The 24,597-nt window shown below is 50.0% G+C and overlaps 1 protein-coding gene across 5 annotated transcripts; it reads left to right on the top strand.

Annotated features, from left to right (window-relative positions):
- Window positions 1-212: 212 nt before the first annotated feature.
- Window positions 213-22,774, top strand: Fbxo17 (F-box protein 17). 5 transcript variants are annotated; one of them, XM_052761294.1, is made up of 6 exons: window positions 213-326; window positions 17,820-18,250; window positions 18,808-18,919; window positions 20,296-20,391; window positions 21,033-21,168; window positions 22,136-22,774. In XM_052761294.1, the coding sequence occupies exons 2-6, from the start codon at window positions 17,902-17,904 to the stop codon at window positions 22,277-22,279; spliced, it is 837 nt and encodes a 278-aa protein (XP_052617254.1). In that variant the 5' UTR covers window positions 213-326; window positions 17,820-17,901; the 3' UTR covers window positions 22,280-22,774. The 5 variants fall into 5 exon arrangements, with proteins under 5 accessions (XP_052617254.1, XP_052617255.1, XP_052617252.1 ...); XM_052761295.1 differs by lacking the exon at window positions 213-326 and adding an exon at window positions 11,887-11,988 and having other exon boundaries at window positions 21,069-21,168; XM_052761292.1 differs by lacking the exon at window positions 213-326 and adding an exon at window positions 11,887-11,988.
- The last annotated feature ends 1,823 nt before the right edge of the window (window positions 22,775-24,597 follow it).

The raw sequence follows: 24,597 nt of genomic DNA, 5'->3' as shown, positions 1-24,597 counted from the left end.
GCGACGGGAGGACGTACCCTGGCCTCCCTGTTAGGAAAGGCGGGCTGGGGAGGCCGGAGTGGGGCGGGGGCGGGGAGCAGGGGAGGTGCCCGGGGTGTGCAGCAGGAGGGTGGGAGCCACGTGAGGGACGGGAGGGACGTGGCTCGGCGGCCCTGGCCAGGGATCCCTGGTACTGGAACCTTGCCCGGTGTGCCCCATCCTGCCGGGGATCCCGAGCACGGGAGAAGACGGTCAGCCAGGATCCCAGGTCCCGGGGCCCCCTGGACCGCGGGAAACCAACTCTTCGACTGCTCCCAGCACCAGGCCACCTCGGAGCAGGCCACCAGGTGAGCGTAGGGACAGGTAGGGACTGAGATTGGGACCAAAGGGTCACGTCCACACCGCAGCTGGGGCAATCCGGAGGATGGAGGAGTGTTCCCCTGGCGCCATGCCGGGGGCGGGGTCTCCTGGAGTCTGTACTTCCCTGGGAAGACTCTCCGGCTGTACAGGGCTCACTTACACTCAGCTGTACACGCCGCAATGAAAAGACTTTACTTTGTGTGTGTCTTTAGTTTTTCTTTTGTTTTCATTTTTAGGTTTTTGTTTTGTTTTTGTTTTTGTTTTGAGACATGGTTTCTCTGTGTAGCCCTGGATGTCCTGGAACTCACTCTGTAGACCAGGCTGGCCTTGAACTCACAGAGATCCATTTGCTTCTGCCTCTCTAGTGCTGGGATTGAAGGCGTGCGCCACCACCACCACTGAACTTTTCATATTTTGGAATAGCATACACCGGGCAGTAGTGGCGACGCCTTTAATCTCAGCATTCGGGAGGCAAAGGCAGACAGATCTCTGTGAGTTCAAGGTCAACCTGGTCTACAGATCCAGGACATCCAGGGCTACAAAAAAAACAAACAGACAAAACAGAAAAAAGAGAAGAAGCAGCATACAAAGTAATGGGCTTCATTCCCAAGTTTAGTATATGCTCTGTTTTTATGGAAATGGGTCTACTGGCTGAAGGTGGCTACGCAGATAAAAGTGCCTGGTACCAATCCTGGTGATGACCCTCAAGACTCAGAACTGAAGAGGAGAGAACCGACTCTCACATGTCCTCCGACCTCCACACCCCAACACATATACACATCAAACCCATACGCAACCATAACACCTGTTTTTTTATTTAAATTAAAAAAGAAAGAAACGGATCTTTCAACACCCATTCTTGCAGCTCTACCCATGCCATCCCAAAATATACAACAACAACAACAACAACAAAATCCCTCCCAGACCAGACCAACGGTGTTCTCATAGCAGCCCCTGAGAGGAGTCTGGATCATTCCGGCTGGCAGCCCCTTCTCAGAATCTGTGGTTCAGTCTCAGAGCTGTTTCCGGATTTAGCTACACGGTGCCTTTCAGCTGTGGCTGCTCCTCCCAATTCAAAATCTGTTCTGCGGAGTTACTTTTGCAATGGTCGGGCTTTCACACACACACACACACACACACACCCCAGTTTATTCAACTCCCTATATTGAAAACCTAAACTATCACAAATCTGACTTTAAACAATGATTTTGTGCTGGTTAGTTTTGTGTCACATTGACACAGGCTAACGTAATTTGGGAAGAGGGTACCACAACTGAAAAATGCCCCTACCAGTCTGGCCTGTAGTGCATTTTCTTAATTAGTGATTGTCGGGAAAGCACCCATCCACTGTGGGTGGTGCCATCCCTGGGCTGGTGGTCCTGGGTTCTATAGGAAAGCAGGCTGAGCACGCCAGTAAGCAGCACCCCTCCATGGCCTCTGCATCAGCTCCTGCCTCCAGGTTCCTGTCTTGATTTATCAAGCCTATAAGCTGTAAGCTAAAAAGAAACCCTTTCCTCCCCAAATTGCTTTTGGTCATAGCGTTTCATCCCAGCCATAGAAAACCTAAGATAAGTTGTCTAAATATCCCGTGAGAAAAAGCAACAAAAAAACCAATTCGAAGGACAGAGAGAGTTTGTATGAAGATAAAGTTCTTCAAGGGAGCACCCACTTCCTAGGCAGCCACTTAAATTGCAGTTAAGCTATTTTTCAAAATACGGCTAATTTGTGCATCTAGGGAGATGGCCGAACCCATAAAGCATTTGCCTGGCGACCCAGGGACCTGAGTTTCTTCAGATGCCCAGCAGTCACAGAAAAAGCCAGAGCAAGCTGAGCACGCCTGTAATCCCAGCACTAGGAAGCCTGGGAAAGGAGGGCTCTGGAATTTAACAACTTTCCAGGCTAGCCCGATCCATGAGCTCCAAAACAAAAGCAGTGGAGAGCATGAGAAAGGAGCTTCACCAGGACTTCCAGACCTCTCTCTCTCTCTCTCTCTCTCTCTCTCTCTCTCTCTCACACACACACACACACACAGATGCACAGATACATGTACGTGTGCACGCACAATTCATGTACTTCTTGGGTAGCTAATTAGAGATATTTTTTGATTGTTTTGGGTTTTGTTTTTTTGAGATATGGCCTCATCCGTTAGCCCATAAAACTTACTATGTCCCCCCACCATGATCTTTTTTTTTTTTTTTTTTTTTGGTTTTTCGAGGCAGGGTTTCTCTGTGTAGCTTTGCGCCTTTCCTGGAACTCAATCTGTAGACCAGGCTGGCCTCGAACTCACAGAGATCCGCCTGCCTCTGCTCCTGAGTGCTGGGATTAAAGGCCTGCGCCACCATTGTCCGTCTACTTTACTAATTTTTAAAAATTGTATTTCTGGGGGCTGGAGAGATGGCTCAGTGGTTAAGAGCACTGACTGCTCTTCCAGGGGACCCGGGTTCAATTCCCAGCACCCACATGGCAGCTCAAAACTGTCTGTAATTCCACTTCTAGGGGACCTGACCCCCTCACACAGACATACATGTAGACAAAACAGCAATGCACATAAAATAAAAATAAATAAATTTTAAAAAATTATATTTCTGGACGGGAAGAGTGGATCTGAAGTAGAGCACCTGCCTAGAATCTCCCAGTGAGGGGTGGGGGGGCGTGGCTCGGTAGTAGAGTGTTAGCCTCACATCAGGGAGAACCTAGGTTCAAACCTCAACACAATAAAAATAAATAAAGAGGACATATTTACTAGAACAGCATGTCACCATGCTCAGCTCAACTTTTCTATATGAGTATGCTTTAAAATTTTGGAAGAGGGTTGGGTAATAAATATTTCAGTGGGTAATGATGCTTGCTGCTGTTAATCCCGAAGATGGGAGGAGAAAGAATAGTAACCCAAATTATCATGGCCAATTTAATTAAAGCAAGCTTTTTTTGTTTTGGTTTGTTTTTTTCCAGATAAGGTTTTCCTGTGTAGCCTTGGTGTCCTGGAACTCGCTATAGACGAGGCTGGCCTCAAACTCAGAAATCCACCTACCTCTGCCTCCCGAGTGCTGGGATCAAAGCGTTTGCCACCACTGCCTGGCGAAAGCAATCTTTTCTTATTCGTGTACAGGGGCTGCCTCTCAATAAGGCAGGGTTTGAGAGGTCAGCACTGGATGTGAAGAAGACAAAGCTTTTATAGCTCAGGGGTAGGGGGTTTCCAAAGGGAGGATTTGATGGACAAAATAGTTGGAGTTACTGGAGCAGGACAAACAAGTTAGTCCTAATGGCCTCTTGAAACAAAGACATGGTTACAAGGTGGGCAAAACAAGACAGTCATAGTCAGGACAAGGCAGTCATAGTCATGACAACAGGTAGTCATAGTCATGACAAGGCAGTCATAGTCAGAACAAGGCAGTCATAGTCATGACAAGGCAGTCATAGTCATGACAAGGCAGTCATAGTCAGGACAAGGCAGTCATAGTCAGAAAAAGGCAGTCATAGTCATGACAAGGCAGTCATAGTCATGACAAGGCAGTCATAGTCAGGACAAGGCAGTCATAGTCATGACAACAGGTAGTCATAGTCATGACAAGGCAGTCATAGTCAGAACAAGGCAGTCATAGTCAGGACAAGGCAGTCATAGTCAGAACAAAGCAGTCATAGTCAGAACAAGGCAGTCATAGGACAAAGCAGTCATAGTCAGAACAAGGCAGTCATAGTCATGACAAGGCAGTCATAGTCATGACAAGGGAGTCATAGTCAGGACAAGGCAGTCATAGTCATGACAAGGCAGTCATAGTCATGACAAGGCAGTCATAGTCATGATAAGGTAGTCCTAGTCATGACAAGGCAATCATAGTCATAACAACAGGTAGTCATAGTCATGACAACAGGTAGTCATAGTCATGACAAGGCAGTCATAGTCATGACAAGGCAGTCATAGTCATGACAAGGCAGTCATAGTCATAACAACAGGTAGTCATAGTCATGACAAGGCAGTCATAGTCATGACAAGGCAGTCATAGTCATGACAAGGCAGTCATAGTCAGGACAAGGCAGTCATAGTCAGGACAAGGCAGTCATAGTTAGGACAAAGCAGTCATAGTCAGGACAAGGCAGTCATAGTCAGAACAAGGTAGTCATAGTCAGAACAAGGCAGTCATAGTCAGAACAACAGGTAGTCATAGTCATAACAACAGGTAGTCATAGTCATGACAAGGCAGTCATAGACAGGACAAGGCAGTCATAGTCAGGACAAGGCAGTCATACTCATGACAAGGCAGTCATAGTCATGACAAGGCAGTCATAGTCATGACAAGACAGTCATAGTCATGACAAGGCAATCATAGTCATGACAAGGCAGTCATAGTCAGAACAAGGCAGTCATAGTCATGACAAGGCAGTCATAGTCATGACAAGGCAGTCATAGTCATGACAAGACAGTCATAGTCATGACAAGGCAGTCATAGTCATGACAAGGCAGTCATAGTCGGAACAAGGCAGTCATAGTCGGGACAAGGCAGCCATAGTCATGACAAGGCAGTCATAGTTAGAACAAGGCAGTCATAGTCAGGACAAGGCAGTCATAGTCAGAACAAGGCAGTCATAGTCAGGACAAGGCAGTCATAGTCAGAACAAGGCAGTCATAGTCATGACAAGACAGTCATAGTCATGACAAGGCAGTCATAGTCATGACAAGACAGTCATAGTCATGACAAGGCAGTCATAGTCATGACAAGGCAGTCATAGTCAGGACAAGGCAGTCATAGTCAGGACAAGGCAGTCATAGTCGGGACAAGGCAGCCATAGTCATGACAAGGCAGTCATAGTCAGGACAAGGCAGTCATAGTCAGGACAAGGCAGTCATAGTCAGAACAAGGCAGTCATAGTCAGGACAAGGCAGTCATAGTCAGAACAAGGCAGTCATAGTCATGACAAGACAGTCATAGTCATGACAAGGCAGTCATAGTCATGACAAGACAGTCATAGTCATGACAAGGCAGTCATAGTCATGACAAGGCAGTCATAGTCAGGACAAGGCAGCCATAGTCATGACAAGGCAGTCATAGTCAGGACAAGGCAGTCATAGTCAGGACAAGGCAGTCATAGTCAGAACAAGGCAGTCATAGTCATGACAAGGCAGTCATAGTCATGACAAGGCAATCATAGTCATGACAAGGCAGTCATAGTCGGAACAAGGCAGTCATAGTCAGGACAAGGCAGCCATAGTCATGACAAGACAGTCATAGTCATGACAAGGCAGTCATAGTCATGACAAGGTAGTCATAGTCATGACAAGGCAGTCATAGTCATGACAAGGCAGTCATAGTCATGACAAGGCAGTCATAGTCATGACAAGACAGTCATAGTCATGACAAGGCAGTCATAGTCATGACAAGGCAGTCATAGTCATGACAAGGCAGTCATAGTCATGACAAGGCAGTCATAGTCATGACAAGGCAGTCATAGTCGGAACAAGGCAGTCATAGTCAGGACAAGGCAGCCATAGTCATGACAAGGCAGTCATAGTCAGGACAAGGCAGTCATAGTCAGGACAAGGCAGTCATAGTCAGAACAAGGCAGTCATAGTCATGACAAGGCAGTCATAGTCAGAACAAGGCAGTCATAGTCATGACAAGACAGTCATAGTCATGACAAGGCAGTCATAGTCATGACAAGACAGTCATAGTCATGACAAGGCAGTCATAGTCATGACAAGGCAGTCATAGTCATGACAAGGCAGTCATAGTCGGAACAAGGCAGTCATAGTCATGACAAGGCAGCCATAGTCATGACAAGGCAGTCATAGTCAGAGCAAGGCAGTCATAGTCATGACAAGGCAGTCATAGTCATGACAAGGCAGTCATAGTTGGAACAAGGCAGTCATAGTCAGGACAAGGCAGCCATAGTCATGACAAGACAGTCATAGTCATGACAAGGTAGTCATAGTCATGACAAGGCAGTCATAGTCATGACAAGGCAGTCATAGTCATGACAAGACAGTCATAGTCATGACAAGGCAGTCATAGTCAGGAAAAGGCAGTCATCGTCAGGACAAGGCAGTCATAGTCAGAACAAGGCAGTCATAGTCATGACAAGGCAGTCATAGTCAGAACAAGGCAGTCATAGTCAGGATAAGGTAGTCATAGCAACAGGTAGTCATAGGGGGTCATATAACCTGTTCCAACAAGAGTATGGTTTCAAGATGGTTATAAACAACCTTTTGAAACAGACATGATAGCCATTCCTGGAGCAGGAGTGCAGAACCATTTGTTGTTAAGGTGGAGCATAGCCCAATCTTTGAGAAACAGAGGTTTAATCGTAAACAGGAACGAATCTAGTTTGTCTTTACTATAAGGTGGCTCTTAGGCCTAAGACGCAGGCAAGATAGTTCTTCATTGCCAAACCAGATGACCTGGGTTCAATCCCTGGGCCCCACATAGTAGAAAAGGAAGCTTGTGTGCACACAAGCACGAGCGCACACACACACACACACACACACACACACACACACACACACACACACACACCAATACACCAATGTATTTTTTTTTAATAATTTAGTTAACTTTATTTTATGTGTGTTGGTGTGAATGTCCCCTGGAACTGGAGTTCCAGGACAGTTTTGAGCTGCCATGTGGGTGCTGGGAATTGAACCAGGGTCCTCAGGAAGAGCAGCCAGTGCTCTTAACCGCTGAGCCATCTTTCCAGCCCACACCAGTGTATTTTTAAATAGGGAAGAACGAAGCAAGATTAGATATAAAACAATGTGGAACTGGTCCAGTGGCACAGACTCTGGAGTCCTGAGCACCAGGTTTCACATCCTAGCTATTGAGTGACGTAATGGGAGGCATCTGTAGCTATTCATGCCAGAGGCCACGTAAGCAAATGAAAACATTGGGGAAGCCGCTAAAGGCGTTGAGAAGTCCTCTCTCACTGGTGGTGTTGCATGCCTTTAATCCCAGCACTGGGGAGGCAGGGGCAGGTGGATCTCTGAGTTTGAGGATCGCCTGGTCTACAGAGCGAGTTCATTATAGCCAGGGCTACACCGAGAAAAACAAACAAACAAGAAAAAAGAAAAACAGAAGTCCTCTATTTCCTGCAGAAGGAAACCAGATGAAACTGGATTTTAATTGATCAACCTCCACCCCCCCCCCCCATTCTGTTTCTGTGATGGCCTTTTACAATGCCTGCCAAATACCTGCTGCCTTGATTTTAGAATCCTCCATCAAAACACATCAGATGTGAGACCAGGTGTGGTGCATGTCTGTGATCTTAGCACTTGGAGGTTAGGGGGGGGGGGTCATGAGTTCAAGGTCAGCCTGGGCTACACGGTAAGATCTTGTCTCAAAATGAAAACAGAGCCAGACTTGGTGGCACACGATTTCAGTCCCAGTGCTTGGGAGGCAGAGGCAGGTGGATCTGTTTGAGGCCAGCCTGGTCTACAGAGTGAGTTCGGAAGGGCTCGGACTATTGAGAGACCCTGTCTCAAAACGAAAAGAAAGAGAAGTAAAAGAGAACCCATCCATTGGACCTGTGAGCTTCCCGTGGTTTTGGGCTCTGCCCTCGCTCTGTAGTTCACTGCTTGAGGGAACTTAAGCATGTCTTCTGCCTCCTAAAACCTCAGTTTCCCTTGGTGGAGAACAGCATCTCCCTCCTGTGGGGCTCTGAGTGAGTTCCCAAACACTTCCCAGAAACCTGGAGTAAAGTAGATGTGCAGTCAGCAGGATTTGGTAAAGGACAGTCACTGTGTTCTCTGGACATGGCGCCACACTGCATGAGGACGTGTGTGTGTGTGTGTGTGTGTGTGTGTGTGTGTGTGTGTGTGTGTCTGTCTGTCTGTCTGTCTGTCTGTCTGTCTGTGTGGAACATGGCTCCTCTTAATGAAGAAATATTTTTTCTGAATTTATTCATTTTTATTTTATGTGCATTGGTATTTTACTTGCATGTATGTCTGTGTGAGGGTGTCAGATCCCCTAGAACTGGAATTACAGACAGTTGTGAGGGGCTATGTAAGTTCTGGGAATTGGATCCAGGGCCTCTGGAAGAGCAGCCAGTGCTCTTAACCGCTGAGCCATTGCTCCAGACCTTAAGGAATCTTCTTAACTACTATGGGCCCTCTCTGAGATCTCTCTCTCTCTCTCTCTCTCTCTCTCTCTCTCTCTCTCTCTCTCTCTCTCTCTCTCTCTCGCTCTCGCTCCCTCTCTCTCTGCCACACTGAAGGTTAAACAAGGGGCCTCAGGCATGCATGGGAGGCAAACCCTGAGCTGCAGCCTCAGCTCCACCTTGTTTCTAAATACAGCTTTTTTCTTTTGTGTTGCTGTTAGAACTTGATCTCGGGCAGCCCAGGCTTCGCATTGGCTATGTAGCCAAGGATGACCTTGAACTTCTGACCCTCCTAGTTCTGAGCGCTAGGGTTATAGGTGACGTATCTGCTTTATGAAATGCTGGGGATCGATTCCAGAAGCTTTGTGACTGTTAGGCCAGCACTCTGTCAACTCCCATAGCGCCCCCCACCCCGTCTTTCCCTCCCTCCCTCCCTCCTTCCCTCCCTCCCTCCCTCCCTCCGTTTCTTTTTTAGACAGAGTCACACTTGGTCATTTGGTAATCTAGATCTTTTTTTGAACTGAGCATTTTCTGAGTTCAGCCTGAGACTCAGTGGGACTGTAAGACACGCCCTCTGTGTCAGCCCCGCCCACATTCCTCTTGTCCTGCGTCAAGGCTGCCATAGGGAGCCCACATTCTGGCACTGGCCATAATCATAGTGAGGCATTCACAACCGCAGCGAGCCATTTGTCAAGCGCCCTGAGCACATTGGCTCTGTCCACAGCTGTTAGGATCAGGGGTATTAGGTACCCACGGTCTCCAACACATGCCTCCCGGAGCCAGACAGTCTTTATTTTTAAAGTTTATTTATTTACTTATGAAACAGGCTGGCCTCTAACTAACTATATAACCAAGGATGACCTTGAATGCACGCTCCTCTTGCCTCTAGACTGTTGGGATTGTAGGTGTGGGCCGCCATGTCCAGCTCTAGTTTTATGTCTTGAATTAAATGTCTAGATAAGTAATTGTGAGTATGAGCTGACAGTGAGAAAATGATCTAAATTCATCTTTTTAAATTTTTTCTTTTTTACATTCTGTTGATTGATTGATTGATTTCGGGGGTGCATTAGTTACTTTTCTGTGGTTTCAATAAACACCATGACTAAGAGCAACTGAAGGAAGGGAGGGTGTATTTTAGCTCAGGGTGCCAGAGGGAGAGATGTGTCATGATGGCAGGCAAGACAAAGTGACCGGGGTGGGGGGTGGGAAGGCGGGGTTGACAAAGGCAGGAAGCTGGTCACATTTCATCCACATACAGGAAACAGAGAGCACAGGAAGTGGGAAAAGCTGTAAAACCTCGCAGCCCACCCACAGTGAGGCTCTTCCTTCAGCAAGGCTGCATTTTCTAAAGGTTCCTTAGGGCTGGAGAAAGCTGTTAGAGCACTGGCTGCTTTTCCAGAGGACCTGGGTTCAACTTCCAGCTCCTACACAGTGGCTCACAACCAGCTGTAATTCCAGTCCTGGGGGGGCGGGGAGTACGGCACCCTCTTTTGGCCTCCAAGGGCACTGCATTCACATGGTGCACAGACATACATGCAGGGACCCCATACACATAAAATAAAAATATATTTTTAAAAAATGTTATTTCCTGGTGCACACCTTTAATCCTGGCACTCAGGAAGCAGAGGCAGATGGATCTCTGAGTTGGAGGCCAGTCTGGTCTACAGAGTGAGTTCCAGGTCAGCCGGGGCTACTCAGAGAAACGCTGTCTTGAACCCGCCCCCCCCCAAAAAACCCAAAACCCAGAATGCAGAATAGAGTTAGAGAAAGGGTTCAGCAGGCAAAGGGTTAAGTGAGATCCCCAGAACCCACATCCACAAGGAGAGAAGGACGCCACAGTTCTCATACAGCCCCACACCGCACCACAGCATGACACTCACACGCTAAACCAACAAACAAACAATTTTTAATACAGAATACTTTTCTGTTGGCTTGGCTTGCAGCTGTTAACTGATTAAATTTCCTTATCTCTCCTTCCCTTCATTTTGTGGCCTTGTAAATAAATTTACAGCCATCTTAGTCTTCCTTTTATCACTAACAGCTTTGATCTCTCCTTTCCTTCCTTCCTTTCTTTCTTTCTTCCTTCCTTTCTTTCTGGTGCTGTTTATGAATCCACCGCTGTGGGTATGCTGGGCTAGCACTCAACCACTGAGCCACACCCCAACCCTCACTGGGGGATTCTAGGCAGGGGCTCTAACACTGAGCCACACCCCAGCCCCTCACTGGGGGGTTCTAGGCAGGTGCCCTACCACTGAGCCACACCCCAGCCCCTCACTGGGGGATCTTAGGCAGGGGCTCTACCACTGAGCCACATCCCAGCCCCTCACTGGGGGATTCTAGGCAGGGACTCTACCACTGAGCCACATCCCAGCCCCTCACTGGGGGATTCTAGGCAGGAGCTCACCCCTGAGCCACACCCCAGCCCCTCACTGGGGGATTCTAGTCAGGGGCTCTACCCCTGAGCCACACCCCAGCCCCTCACTGGGGGATTCTAGGCAGGTGTTCTACCACTGAGCCACACCCCAGCCCCTCACTGGGGGATTCTAGGCAGGAGCTCTACCCCTGAGCCACACCCCAGCCCCTCACTGGGGGATTCTAGGCAGGGGCTCTACCACTGAGCCACACCCCAGCCCCTCACTGGGGGATTCTAGGCAGGGGCTCTACCACTTAGCCACACCCCCAGCCCCTCACTGGGGGATTCTAGGCAGGTGCCCTACCACCGAGTCATGACCCAGCCCCTCACTGGTAGACACACACACACACACACACACACACACACACACACACACACACACTGTTTGTTTGTTTGTGTATTGATTTATTTTGGTTTTTTGAGACAGGGTTTCTCTGTGTAACAGCTCTAGCTATCCTGGAACTCTCTTTGTTAGACCAGGTTGGTCTCACACTCAAAGAGATCTGCCTGTCTCTGCCTCCCCAGTGCTGGGATAGAAAGCAGGCTCCAGCCGGGCGGTGGTGGCGCACGCCTTTAATCCCAGCACTCGGGAGGCAGAGCCAGGCGGATCTCTGTGAGTTCGAGGCCAGCCTGGACTACCAAGTGAGTTCCAGGAAAGGCGCAAAGCTACACAGAGAAACCCTGTCTCGAAAAACCAAAAAAAAAAAAAAAAAAAAAAAAGAAAGCAGGCTCCACCACACCTGGCTCAGAGTTTACTTTTTTAATTAATGTTCGTTTAAGTTTAATTAATGTTAGTTTTAAGCGTATGGGTGTTTAGTTTCATGTGTGTACATGCACCACCTGTATAGGCCAGAAAAGAGTATCAGATCCCCTGGAAATGGAGTTACAGATGGTTGTGAATTGCCACATGGGTGCTGGAAATTGAACCCAGATCCTCTGAAAGAGCAGCTAGTGCTCTTAGTCACTGAGTCATCTCTCCAGGCCCCTTAATCATTTTATTGTGCAGTGAAATGCATACTTACCCTGTGACCCAATAATTCCATTCCTAGGTATTTATTCAAGAGAAATGCAACCTATGTGCACACAGACCTTCATACATGAACACTCATATCAGCTCCATTCCTAACAGCTCCACGTGGGAAACAGCTCAAGTAAGTCTCCATCATGGTGAGTGGATCAACAGATTTTGGTTCATTTGGTCACTGGCATATTCCCCAGCAATGTGGATGAGTCCTGGAGGAGCTGTCCTGAAGGAGGAAGCCAGGTTTGGGAATATGTAGTAGACATGTCAGTCAGAGAGTAACCAGGATCCCGGAACCACATAGTCACTGGAGACACGAATGTTGATGACTCAGCTATTAAGTGTAACAGCGGCCAGGCGGTGGTGACACATGCCTAGCACTCAGGAGGCAGAGCTAGGCGGATCTCTGTGAGTTCGAAGCCAGCCTTGTCTACAGAGTGAGTTCCAGGACAGGCCAGGACTACATAGAGAAATGCTGTTTGTTGTTGTTTTGTTTTGTTTTGTTTTGTTTTTTTCGAGACAGGCTTTCTCTGTGTAGTTCTGGTGCCTGTCCTGGATCTCGCTCTGTAGACCAGGCTACCCTTAAACTCACAGAGATCTGCCTAGCTCTGCCTCCCTGAGTGCTGGGATTAAAGGCGTGCGTCACCACTGCCTGGCTTTTGTTTTGTTTTTAATGGCTCAGTGTGTAAAGGTGCTTGCCACCAAGTGTGGGGACCTGAGTTCGATCCCTAGAGCCCATGAGGTAGAGAGAGAGAACCAGCTCCTGCAAGCTGTCCTCTGCTTACACATGCACACACACAATTAAAACATCATTTTGGTAACTGGAAAGATGGCTTGGTAGTTAATAGTACTTACTGCTCTTGTCTAGGACCTGGGTTCAATTCCCAGCACCCACATCGTGCTTCATAATCATCCTTAACTCCAGTTCTAGGGGATCCAGTGCCCTCTCCAACTTCCTCAGGCACCAGGCATGAATGTGGTACAGTTATTACATTCATGCAGGCAAAACATTTATAAACATAAAGTAATTTTTGAAAATTTTGTATTTTTTAATATGTATTTTATTTGTGTGTGCCTGAGTGCATGTCTGTAGTCTCAGCCACCTGGGAGATTGAGTCAAGAGGATAATTTAAGCACAGTAGTTCAAGGCTAGCCTGAGCAACATAAGGAGATCATTACTCAGACATCGGGAAGAAAGGAAGAAAGAGGAAGGAGGGAGGGAGAGAAGAATGAGTGTGCACAGAATTGAGTGTGGTGTCACACAGCTGTAATCCCATCACTTCAGAGATGAACTCAGCTTTGACTGAACCCTGTTTCAAAAACACCAAAAGGGGGGGCGCGGGCACTGAGATACCTGGGGTGGGGGAGGGGCACCTGCCACCCAGCCTGAAGGCCTGAATTCCTCCTCAGAAACCACTCAGCAGGGCAGAACTGACACACACACACACCATGCACTAAATAAACAAACATTAAAAATAAAATCTTAAATGAAAAGAGAGAATAAACAGACAGCAGCCCCAGGCTGGATGGAATTTGCCAGAAGTGCACGTCCTGTAGGATGCCAGACAAACCGCGTACGGGAAGCGTCTGGGGTGAGGTGGTGGCAGGAGCCCGGTGCTGGGGAATCCTGATGCCGGAGACGCAGCAGCTTGCAGGCCCATGCCACCGAGAAGCCTGAAAGCTGGAGGCCAAGGCTGCCGTCTGCCACGCTCCTCCTGCGCCCCCTACTGGAGACCCGTGGCAGCGCGCAGAGGAGAAAGTACTGAAGGGCCCAACTTTGATTCAGTAAATAGGTAATTGACAGATACTACAGTAGTTTACTGCTGTAATCCCGGCAGGGCCGGGGCGGGAGGACCACCGCATATTCTAGGCCAGCTTGCACTAGAGTAAGCCCCTGTATAACAACATCAGCAAAAATAAAAACTACCACCAAATACTAGAAAACCGGAGGGCTGGTGAAGACTCAGTGGGTAAGGGTGCTTGGCAGCATTCATGACGACCTGGTTCAGTCCCCCGAGATCCACATGGTGGATAAGAGAACTGACCACAAAGTTGTCTTCTGGCCTCCACATACAGCAGTGGAACACACACACTAATGTAATTTTTTAATGATTTTTTTTTTTTTTTGAGCTGAGGACCGAACCCAGGGCCTTGTGCTTGCTAGGCAAAAGTGCTCTACCACTGAGCTAAATCCCCAACCCTTTTATAATTTATTTATTTTTATTTTATGTGCATTGGTGTTCTGCCTGTATGTATGTCTGTGCGAGGGTGTCAGCTCTTGTAGTTACAGACAGTTGTTAGCTGCCATGTGGGTGCTGGGAATTGAACTCATGACCTCTGGAAGAGCAGTCAGTGCTCTTAACCGCTGATCCATCTCTCCAGTCCCCACACATTAATGTAATTTATTTAAAAAAAAAAAGATAAATTTTAAAAAGACAAGTGTGGTGGTGCACACACACCTTTGATCCCAGCACTCCCAAGGCAGAGCCAGGCAGATCTCTGTGAGTTCAAGCAAAGCCTGGTCTACAGAGCGAGTACAGGTGAGCCATGGCTACATAGTGAGACACACACACCCGAGAGAGGAGAGAGAGCTTGGATTCAGAGTGGGAGAGTGTAGTTGCCTTGTCTCAGAAGAACAAAGATGGATGGTTGCATGAACAATGGCTTTGTTTTCTTTCAGTGCTCTGGGAACTAACTGGGCTCAGGCAGCTGGCCCACACTCAGGGGTCTCATGTAATTGCTATCAGATGGAAGAGGAGGCCGTGTCACCCGAGGGCTTCCTCATGGGTACCTGTGTTGGGAACACTAAGACAGCTGGGCTGGAACAGCTGGCCTGTCTAGGCCACGCCTCCCCGTGGTCTCTCCAGCCCCTGCCCTCAAAGCAGCTGAAATGTCAGCAGCTGACCCTGGCAGGGATGTGGTAGAGCAGGCTCACACTGGCTCAAGTCTATAAACTGTGGAAAGCCCTCCCCAGCCTCACAGCTTGGGGACCTCACCTGGGCAGTGGAGATGTGTGCGATTCACACTCCAGACAGCAGCCAAGGCTATCAACTTCAGTCTGCCCACTCCACCAGCCAGTTAACCACTTAGCAATACTCTAGGACTCCAGAGAAGGAGTAGAGACATTTTTAGAATGCCACCTGGAAAATCCCTTGGCAATGTCATGCCTATGACTAGCAGAATTATGGAGCCACGTGTTAGATAGGAAGTACCATCATAGTCCTTTTTGGAATGACCTCAACCCTTCGTTTTTATTTTTATCTACTTGTACTTTTTTTTTTTTTAACATTTATTTATGTTATTGTGTCGGTGTTTTCCCTGCATGTATACCTATGTGGCAAGTGCATGCCTGGTGCCCTCAGAGGCTAGGAGAGGGCATCAGATCCCCTGAAACTGGAGTTACAGCAGTTGTGAGCCAGCACGTAGGTGCTAGGGAATTCAACCAGCCCTCTGCAAGAGCAGCAAGTGCTCTTGACCACTGGTCCATCGGTCTAGCCCCATTTGTCTGTCTTTCTTTCCTCTTCCTCCTCTTTCTCTTGAGACCAGGTTTCTCTGTGTAGCCCTGGCTGCCCTGGAACTTACTATGTAGACCAGGCTGGCTCAAATCACAGAGCTCTGTCTGTCTCTTCCTCAAGAGCACTGGGTGTATGCCACCACAATTGGCAAGAAAAATAAATTTTTTTAAAGAGAAAAGTTAAGGAAAAGGGAAGAGGGGTTAGGCTTGGTAATGAGGCCCTAAAATTATAAGAAGATATGTGGAGACTTTTGAGCAAAGACCTGAAGGACAAATGTAAGCATCGCCGGGTGGCAGTGGCACATGCCTTTAATACCAGCACTGGGAGGCAGAGGCAGGCGGATCTCTGTGAGTTCGAGGCCAGCCTGGTCTCCAGAGTGAGATCCAGGACAGGCACCAAAACTGCACGGAGAAACCCTTGTCTCAAAGAACAAACAACAACAACAACAAATGTAAGCATCATGCTTCTAGTAGAGGGGACAGCCAGACCAAAGGCCCTGAGGTGTGGAGGCCTGTGAAGCTGAGGCAGAGGGAGGGAGGGAGGAAGAGGAGAACAAAAAGACAGAGCAGGTAGTGTGGGACCTTGTGACCCCCAGGGAGGATTCCTTCCTTAGCTTGAAAACATGGAGTTGTGGAGTGTTCTGAGCTGCACAGGGCAACCCCTGACCCAGCTGCCTCCCCTACCTGACTGTGTGTGAGGAAGGAAGCACAGAGCCAGAAGGTGCTGAGAGTCCCTGGGAACTAAGGTTCAAAGGTCATCTCTGACAGGCCATCAGGGAAGCCAAGGGAGGTAACAAAGGACCTAGGCAGAAGACTGGAAGGAGCAGACGTTCCTGTGAGGTGGGTGACAACAGTGAGCTGTCCCCAGGGGCCAGCAGGGTAGCAACTAGCAGCTTTGCACCAGGACAGTCATTGATGACCTTGACATTTCAGGGTGCCTAGAAAAAGTTCACCAGCTGGGCATGGTGACACACACCTGTAATGCCAGCATGTGGGAGGTGAAGGCTGCTCGATTAGGAGTTCAAGGTCAGCCTTACCTACATAGCAAGTTTGAGACTAGCCTGGACTACATGAAACCCTGTCTCAAAAAAAGCAAAAGAGCGGGGCGGTGGTGGCGCACACTTTTAATCCCAGCACTCAGGAGGCAGAGCCGGGTGGATCTCTGTGAGGTCGAGGCCAGCCTGGTCTACAGAGCAAGATCCAGGACAGGCACCAAAACTACACAGAGAAACCCTGTCTTGAAAAACCAAAAAAACAAAAAAAGCAAAAGAAAGGAAGGGAAAGGAAAGATTCAAGAGCTATCGCAGGCAGAAACTACAGAAGTAGTGCATGTGGACCTTTTGTTCTTAGCCCTTGGATTTTTGAGATTTTCACTACATAGTTCAGGCTGATCTAGGACTTAGAAAGTCCTGCTTCCAACCTCTACATTCTGGGATTACAGGCATGCACAGCGAAGTGTGGTTCTGGGGCAATTTTTACTATAAAGAGGAGCCAGGTGTGGCCTGGATCAATTGTAGAGCAACCACCTAGAACTCAGCAGTGGGGAGCCGAAGTGCAGCCCAATGATGGAGTGACTGGCCAGCATGCAGAGCCCGGAATTACAACCTCGCATTGGGAGTTGGGGATGTGAACAAAGATAGGGGCTCGGAGTTGGAGTTCAGACATTACTAGGCACGAAAGCCAAAGGGTCCAGAGTGCATGTGAGACCCTTGGGATCGGCGGTGGAGTTGAAGCTAGGTCAAGAGCGAGGGGTGGGGGCAGTGGAAGGGCAATAGGGACACAATTGGAGACCACAGTGGGCTCGAAGGCGCGTGGAACTCCGAGACACTGAAGGAGAAAAAGGGAGCAGTGGACCTGCTGCCCCTGAGATCTGCGGGTGGGGACTTCGGGAGGGAGAGGTCGAATGGCCTGGACACAGCTCGAAGGAGCAAGGACATTACTGGTTTGGAAGGAGCATAAGAGGAGAACCGGATTCTAGAAAAGATGTTCAGAAGAAAGTGACTTTGCTGGAATACACAGTGAATTCCACGGCCCAAGTGGACTGCACAAGGTGGGGTCTGGGCAGATACGGCCTTTCCCTCATGGAGCTTTGTTGTTGTTTTTTTTTTTTTTTGGTTTTTTGAGACAGGGTTTCTCTGTGTAGCTTTGCACCTGTCCTGGAACTCACTCTGTAGCCCAGGCTGGCCTCGAACTCACAGAGATCCGCCTGGCTCTGCCTCCCGAGTGCTGGGATTAAAGGCGTGCGCCACCACCGCCCGGCCGCTTTGTTGTTTTTAAAAGGTTTCACTATGTGAGACAGGCTGGCCTCGAATTCATGGCAATCCTCCTGCCTCTGCCTCCAAAGTGCTGTGATTACAGGCATGTTCCACCACACCCTGCTGGGACTGGGTTAGATTTGGAGGTGTCTTTGGCTCCAGGCAAACGGATTTGCTCTATCTTGTCTGCAGCCAGGCATCCTGAACCCGGTTCGTGACCCAGGGAGGTCGAGACGCCAACCCCTCTGCACCCAGAGGACGCCGGTGGCGGGACATGGGAGCCCGACCCTCGCGACGGCAGGTGCCGGAAGCTCCGCGCGTGACTCTGGCGGCGCTGCCCCCGGAGCTGCTGGTGCAGGTGCTGAGCCACGTGTCTCCCCGCGCGTTAGTGACGCGCTGCCGGCCCGTGTGCCGAGCCTGGCGCGACGTGGTGGATGGCCCGAGCGTGTGGCTGCTGCAGCTGGCCCGCGACCGCAGTGCGGAGGGCAGAGCCCTCTACGCCTTGGCCCAGCGCTGCCCCCCCGACGATGACCATCAAGACGAGTTCCCGCTCTGCGCTCTGGCCCGTTTCTGCCTGCGCGCACCGCTCGGTCGCAACCTCATCTTCAACTCCTGCGGAGAGCGTGGGTCCCGGGGGCAGGGCCTAACACCTGGAGGCGGGGCCTTCTGGCTGGTGGGCGGGGCCTACCCCTAGAGAGCGAGTTCTAACGCTTAGAAGGCGGGACCTAAAGCCGAGGAGACCCAGGCAGGGGGCGGGACTGAAGGACAGCTAGGGAAGGAAATCCCGGTCGGAGGGCGTGGCCTAGAGGGAGGGGCCTGAGGCCGGCTAAGACAAAGCGGATTGGGCGCGGGTGGAAGGAGGGGTTTGCATAAAACACTAAGCGTATCAGAGTGCGCCAACCTGAGCGGGTGGGCGGGGCAAGGCAGAAGGCTGGAGGCGTGCGCAGAAAGATGGGACTCGGGGGCACTGAGACTCAGTGGGTCTGAAAGCTGGAAGCAGAAGCTGGTTGAGTGGCCGGGTCGGTGGGGCCAGGATACAGGAACTTGGAAGATGGGTTTAGTAAGACACCCCAAATTTGAAATGTACTGGGTGGGAGCTTATGCGCAAGGCAAACTGCGAGGCCCCTGCCCCTCGAGGGGCAGGCGAATGCTTTATATTCTGCCACGTTGTTTTCTACAGAGGGCTTCAGAGGCTGGGAAGTGGAGCACGGAGGGAACGGCTGGGCCGTGGAAAAGAATTTGACGGTGGTGTCAGGCGCTCCTTCCCAGACCTGCTTTGTGACTTCTTTTGAGTGAGTGGCCCCTGATGCCTAGAGTGAGGGTCCAAAGAGGGGGAGGGACCTACTTCAGGCCGCTAATCCTACTGTCACTCCCCTACCCTCCTTCCTGTGTGTATGTGGGGAGGTGTGCTGTGCTTGTGAGTGCACGTGCCCAACGAGACCAGAAGAGGGCGTCAGAGCCCCTGGTGACGGCACTCTGGTGTTTTATGTGCCTGTTGGGGATGGAATTCAGGTCTTCACGCGAGGCAAGCATTTTGCCGACTGAGCCGTCTCCCTAGCCCTGGTTTGGAGATAGGGTCTTAGGTAGGCCAGCGTGGCCTCTAACTTGATTTTTAGCAGAGGATAACCTTGAACCTCTGACCGCCAGCATGCTACCACATCACATCTGACTTGTCATTGTTTTGGTTGTGGTGGTGGTGGTCTTTGTGATACAAGGAATGAAATCCAGGTCTCCAGGAATGATAGGCAAAGCACTCTTCCACTGAGCCATGGCCCCACTGTCGTAGTCTGTTAAGTCCGTCAACATGGGTATTTTTCTTTCCCCAGCTTATGACAAACTAAAGCACAGAGGAGAGCTAATATCTAGTCAATTGGTGGGCTGGGAATGGTGGCGCACACCTTTATCCCAGCACTCCCAAGGCAGAGGCAGGCAGATCTCTGTGAGTTTGAGGCCAGCCTGGTCTACATAAGTTCCAGGACAGTCAGATCCACATAGTGAGATCCTGTCTCAAGTAAAGAAATATATACTAAATAAATAAATAATAGAGTTAGGATTTGAACCCAGATAATCTGGCTCCAGAATTTCTGATTTTCTTTTCCCTCCTGAGACAGGGTCTCATATAGACCAGGCTGACTTTGAACTCTGTGTAGGTGAGGCTGGCCTTGAATTCCTGATCCTCCTGCTCTGCTTCCCAGGTAACTGGCAGTACAGGCCCACACCACCATACCCCTGTCCTCTATCATTTCCGAAGTTCTCACGCATACCTAAGTTTGTCCTGACACAGCTTGTTCCACTAACAAGCTCCTGTGTTATCTTTTGGGCCCCAGAATCTTGGGAGGCCCCAGAACTCTCTGCTCAGTTGTCTAGTGTGTGGACCTATTTTTATATATATCTATATCTATCTATCTATCTATCTATCTATCTATCTATCTATCTATCTATCTATCTATATATCTCCTGGTCCCCCCCAACATCAGGGGTAAGGAGACTAGCATGAAGATCAGCCTCCTGGGGGCGGAGCAAGGTGGAAATGGGGGAGGGGATAGTGTGACGGGAGACGCATTGTCCACCACACACCTTCCTGTCCTGAAAAGCAGGGTGATCAGGAGAGACTTCGTGGAGGAAGTGGTTTTAAGACTGTGTCTCAGCCCTGGCATCTCCCTCCCAGATGGTGCTTCAAGAGGCAGCTGGTGGACCTGGTGATGGAAGGAATGTGGCAGGAGCTTCTGGACAGTGCCCAGATTGAGATCTGCGTAGCTGACTGGTGAGCAGAGACTGGCGGGGCACCCAGAGCCACAGCGATGGTAACTAGAGTGGGCTGGAGAGATAGTTCAGTCTCGCCCCATCAGCCCACAGGGTTGGGCTCCCTTTCCTGGGAGATACAGCTGCAGAACTAGGAGGGAGGAGCCCTGTTGCATCCCAGGCCTGTTCCTGCACTCCTTTCCACCCTCTTCCCAAGCAGGCAGGCATGGGTTGCGCACAGGAGCCCACGGACTGGCTCCATGCTATCATTCTACTCAGCGCCGGCCCTAAAACCTTGTGGCCAGTCAAGGCTTCTGACGAGTTGGCAACACTGGAGGCATTTGGTCTCTTCTCTTGGCCTCTGGTTTCTTCTTCAGGTCAACTCTTCCTGCCTGGGCGTGGCTCCTCCCTAGAGCACTGTAGTTCCACCCGCTCAGAGTAGCAACACCGTCTTCCAGGCCCTTTTCTCAGGCTTGGCTCCGCCCCTATGATTTGGCTCTGGCCCACCACTGGGGCCCATCTTCTCGTAAGTGCCCAAACGCACTAAATGTGTGGATAGGACGTTGGTTCAGCTGCAGGAAAGCTCAGCCCTCAGCCTCCCTCCTCCCAACCCGGAGAGCCGGCTAGGTGGCAGGGACCTGAAAACGCACTACCACCTGGCAGGTGGGGCGCCCGTGAGAACTGCGGCTGTGTCTACAGGCTTCGGGTCCGTCTGCTGGATGAATATGAAAATGAAGTGGTCAAGTTCTCGGCCTCGCCCAACCCAGTACTTCAGTGGACTGAGAGCAGCTGCCGACAAGTAAGTCCTGACTGCCCACTAGCTCCAAGGCCTGCGCCCAACAATCACCTTGCTGGGTTTCCCGGTTCATTGATGGAGTCTGAAAACAACTGCCAATTATCAAGCCCTTACTATACAGTACATCTCAACCCTGCTCTAAGAGGCTTACTGATTAATCATTTTATTAGAGCATTTATTGAGCACCTACTGTGTTGAAGGTACTGTTTAAGGTGCTGTAATGCATGAACCAAAGTCCTTGCTCTGTTACTATCCTAGGGTTGAGAAATTGAGCCACAGAGAGGGTGACTGGCCTTAAGTCCCAAAAGCACGCATGAGCCAGGCCTGGTGGTGCACACTTCAAATTACAGCACTTGAGAGGCTGAGGCAGGAGGATCAGGAGTTCAAGGACTTCTTCAGGTTTAGTGAGTTCAAGGCCAGCCTGGGCTACCTGAAACCCTGTCTCAAAATAACTAAGTGGTGGTGCAGGCCTTTAGTTCCAGCACTGAGAAGCAGAGGCAGGTGGATCTCTGAGTCTGAGACTAGCCAGGGCTATATAGGACCTCTCTCAATCCATCAGTAACGAATGGGTGAAGACACTGGGGGAGGGTGCCAAGCCTGTGGCTCATTATGGCCCACAGAGCCCCACACGGCCTCCCACCTACCTAGCCCACCTCCTACTTCTCTCGGTCTGCGGCAGGCTCTCTTAGCTCACGGTCTCTGCGCTGACAGTTGATCGTCTGCAACACTTTCTCCAGAACCTCATGTGGCTCCCAGCCCTCCTCATCTCCTCCAGTATCACCTCCATGAAGCCTCTCCCTGGTCACTTTTCACCTCCTCCTACCTGTTCACACCTGCCTCCCTCCTGGAGCATGCCCACTGCTCTCCCCGACACCAGTCTTCAGCATCTAGCCCTTTCTTTTGCTCAAGAGTCTGCTGAGATGGAGGAAGAGGGGTCCACCAGCCTCAGCCTGTCACTCCTTTCCCACAGGTCTCTCACGTCTTCACTGACTTTGGCAAAGGCATCCGATATGTGTCTTTTGAGCAGTATGGGAGAGACACGCGTTCCTGGGTGGGACACTACGGTGCCCTTGTGACCCACTCCAGTGTGCGGCTCAGGATCCGTCTGTCCTAGCTGACCAGCCCTTCAGGACTTCCAGGACATACTGCCTTCTCCCGGATGGTGTTAGTCAAAGGTGGCTTTGCAGCCTGCCCCCAGCTGAACAGAAAAAGGGGATCCTGTGCGGCTCCCCTACACACTTGCTGTTTCAGCATCATGGCCCTCCTGCTGTGACACACCAGGGACCTAACCAGCTTGTCTGTAGCTTCCTTCTCTCCTCAAGCAGGGACCACCTTAAAGTGACAGGCACCTCTAGGTTACTGAGCCTGAGAACTGCTTCATGTATAGATGTCAGTGGGTAAAGTGTGTCAAAACAAAAACAGTCCAAGCCAGACCTGATAGCACACACTTCTGATCCCAGCACTCTCGGTAGAGGTAGGAGGATCATGAGTTCAAAGTCATCCTCAGCTATATACTGAGTTCCAGGCCAGCCTGAGCTATGTGAGACCATGTCAAAAACACAAAACATCCAATAGACCAAGCTCAGAATATAACAAAAGGAGAAAGCTACTTATAAGGAGACAGTGACTTTTTTAAAAAAATGTATTTTAATTGTGTGTCAGTGTGTGGGTATGTACATGTGAGTGTGGGAATCCAGAGGGAACTGGAGTTACAGATGATAGTGTGCCACACAACATGGGTACTGGGAACTGAACCTGAGTTCTCTGAAAGAGGCATTCACAATGATTTCTTCAGTTTGTGTAGACCAGTGGTTCTCAACCTTCCTAATACTGTGACCCATTAATACAGTTCCTCATGCTGTGCTGACCCCCAACCATAAAATTATTTCGTTGCTACTTCATAACTGTCATTTTGCTACTGTAATGAACGGTAATATAAATATCTGTATTTTCCAATGGACTTCGGCAATCCCTGCGAAAGGGCCATTTGACCTCAAAGGGGTCACAAACCACAGGTTGAGAACCACATGTGGGGAGCTCAGAGTACAACTTGCAGGAGTAGGTTCAGGGGGTCAAGTTCAGGTCATCAGGCTTGTTGGCAGCCGCCTTCACTCACCGAGCCGTCTCCCCAGCCCTGGACACTGTCTCACCTGCACATTTGGGGGATGGGTTGATGGCGGGCAGGGAACGGAGGTCAGCGAGGGCATTCATCCTGGCAGCTGTGATGTTCTGAGGAGTCGTAGATCCAGCTGTGGGCCCCTGTACCCATCCACCTGGGGACAATGTCTGTCTTTACTGCCCCGCAGCAGCACCTCATCTGTCTAGGCTGGCAGCATTTCTCATCAGTTCCTCAGAGACACCCCCCCCCCCCACACACACCCCCTATGCCAGGTAACATCCTCCCCTCTCCTGCCGAGTTGCCTGGCACCAGACAGGCTCTGGGGGAAGCTCCCCTACACCTGCTCTTAATTCCCCCCAAACTGCCCAATAAAACTGGTGTTAAGGGGCTGCAGAGATGGCTCAGTGGTTAAGAGCACTGCTGTTCTTCCAAAGGACCTGGGTTCAATTCCCAGCACCCACATGGCAACTTACAACTGTCTGTGACTCCAGGGATCCAGTGCCCTCACAAAGACATACATGCAGGCAAAACACCAATGCACATAAAATAAAATAAATATTGTTTAAATAATATTTAAACAATAATTTTAAAGAGGTGTTAAAGGGGCTGGCAGATGGCTCAGAGGTTAGGAGTACAAACTGCTTTTACAGAAGAACCAAGTTTGGTTTCCAGTACTGCACCAGGCAGCTTACTGTAACTCCAGCTCCTGGGGGATTCAACACATCTGGACTCCAAGGGCAGCTGCACTCACACACTCTCACACACACACACATACACACACCTGAGTTTTTAAACAAACAGAAACTGGTGCTGAGGCAGAGGTCACAGTGCAGCACTTGCCCAGCATGCAAAAGGCCCCATGTATCCATCCCCAGCACCACGTAAAACTGGGCATGATGAGTCACGCCTGTAACCCCAGCACTCAGGAGGTGGAGGAGGAGATCGTTCAAGGGCATCTTCAGCTGCACAGGGAGTTCCAAGCTGGCCTGGGATACAGACTCGGCCTCAGTCAAGAAAATGAGACTGCAGAAGGTGTCCGTCTGCAGGCTGTGCTCCTGTCTGCCTCCAGCCCCGATCCAGAAGTACTTGTGGCCACATGTGCACAATCAGAGACCATCAAGAGGCTGTGTCTATGCTACGTATTGGAGGCAAGCTTCCAGGACCCAGGCCGGTTTAGGTAAGACTCTCACTCCATAGCCCAGACTGGTCTCAAACTCAAAGCACCTTCCTACCTTGGCCTCTACAGTACTGGGGTTACAGGTGTGAGCCACCACCACACTTGGCTCCAGGCTAGTTCTTAAGGGTCCTTTCTC

This window comes from Peromyscus californicus, unplaced genomic scaffold (assembly GCF_007827085.1).
Source record: "Peromyscus californicus insignis strain IS unplaced genomic scaffold, ASM782708v3 Scaffold_4__1_contigs__length_199733344, whole genome shotgun sequence".
NCBI lineage: Eukaryota > Metazoa > Chordata > Mammalia > Rodentia > Cricetidae > Peromyscus > Peromyscus californicus.
This window is presented reverse-complemented; position numbering and strand designations above follow the sequence as displayed.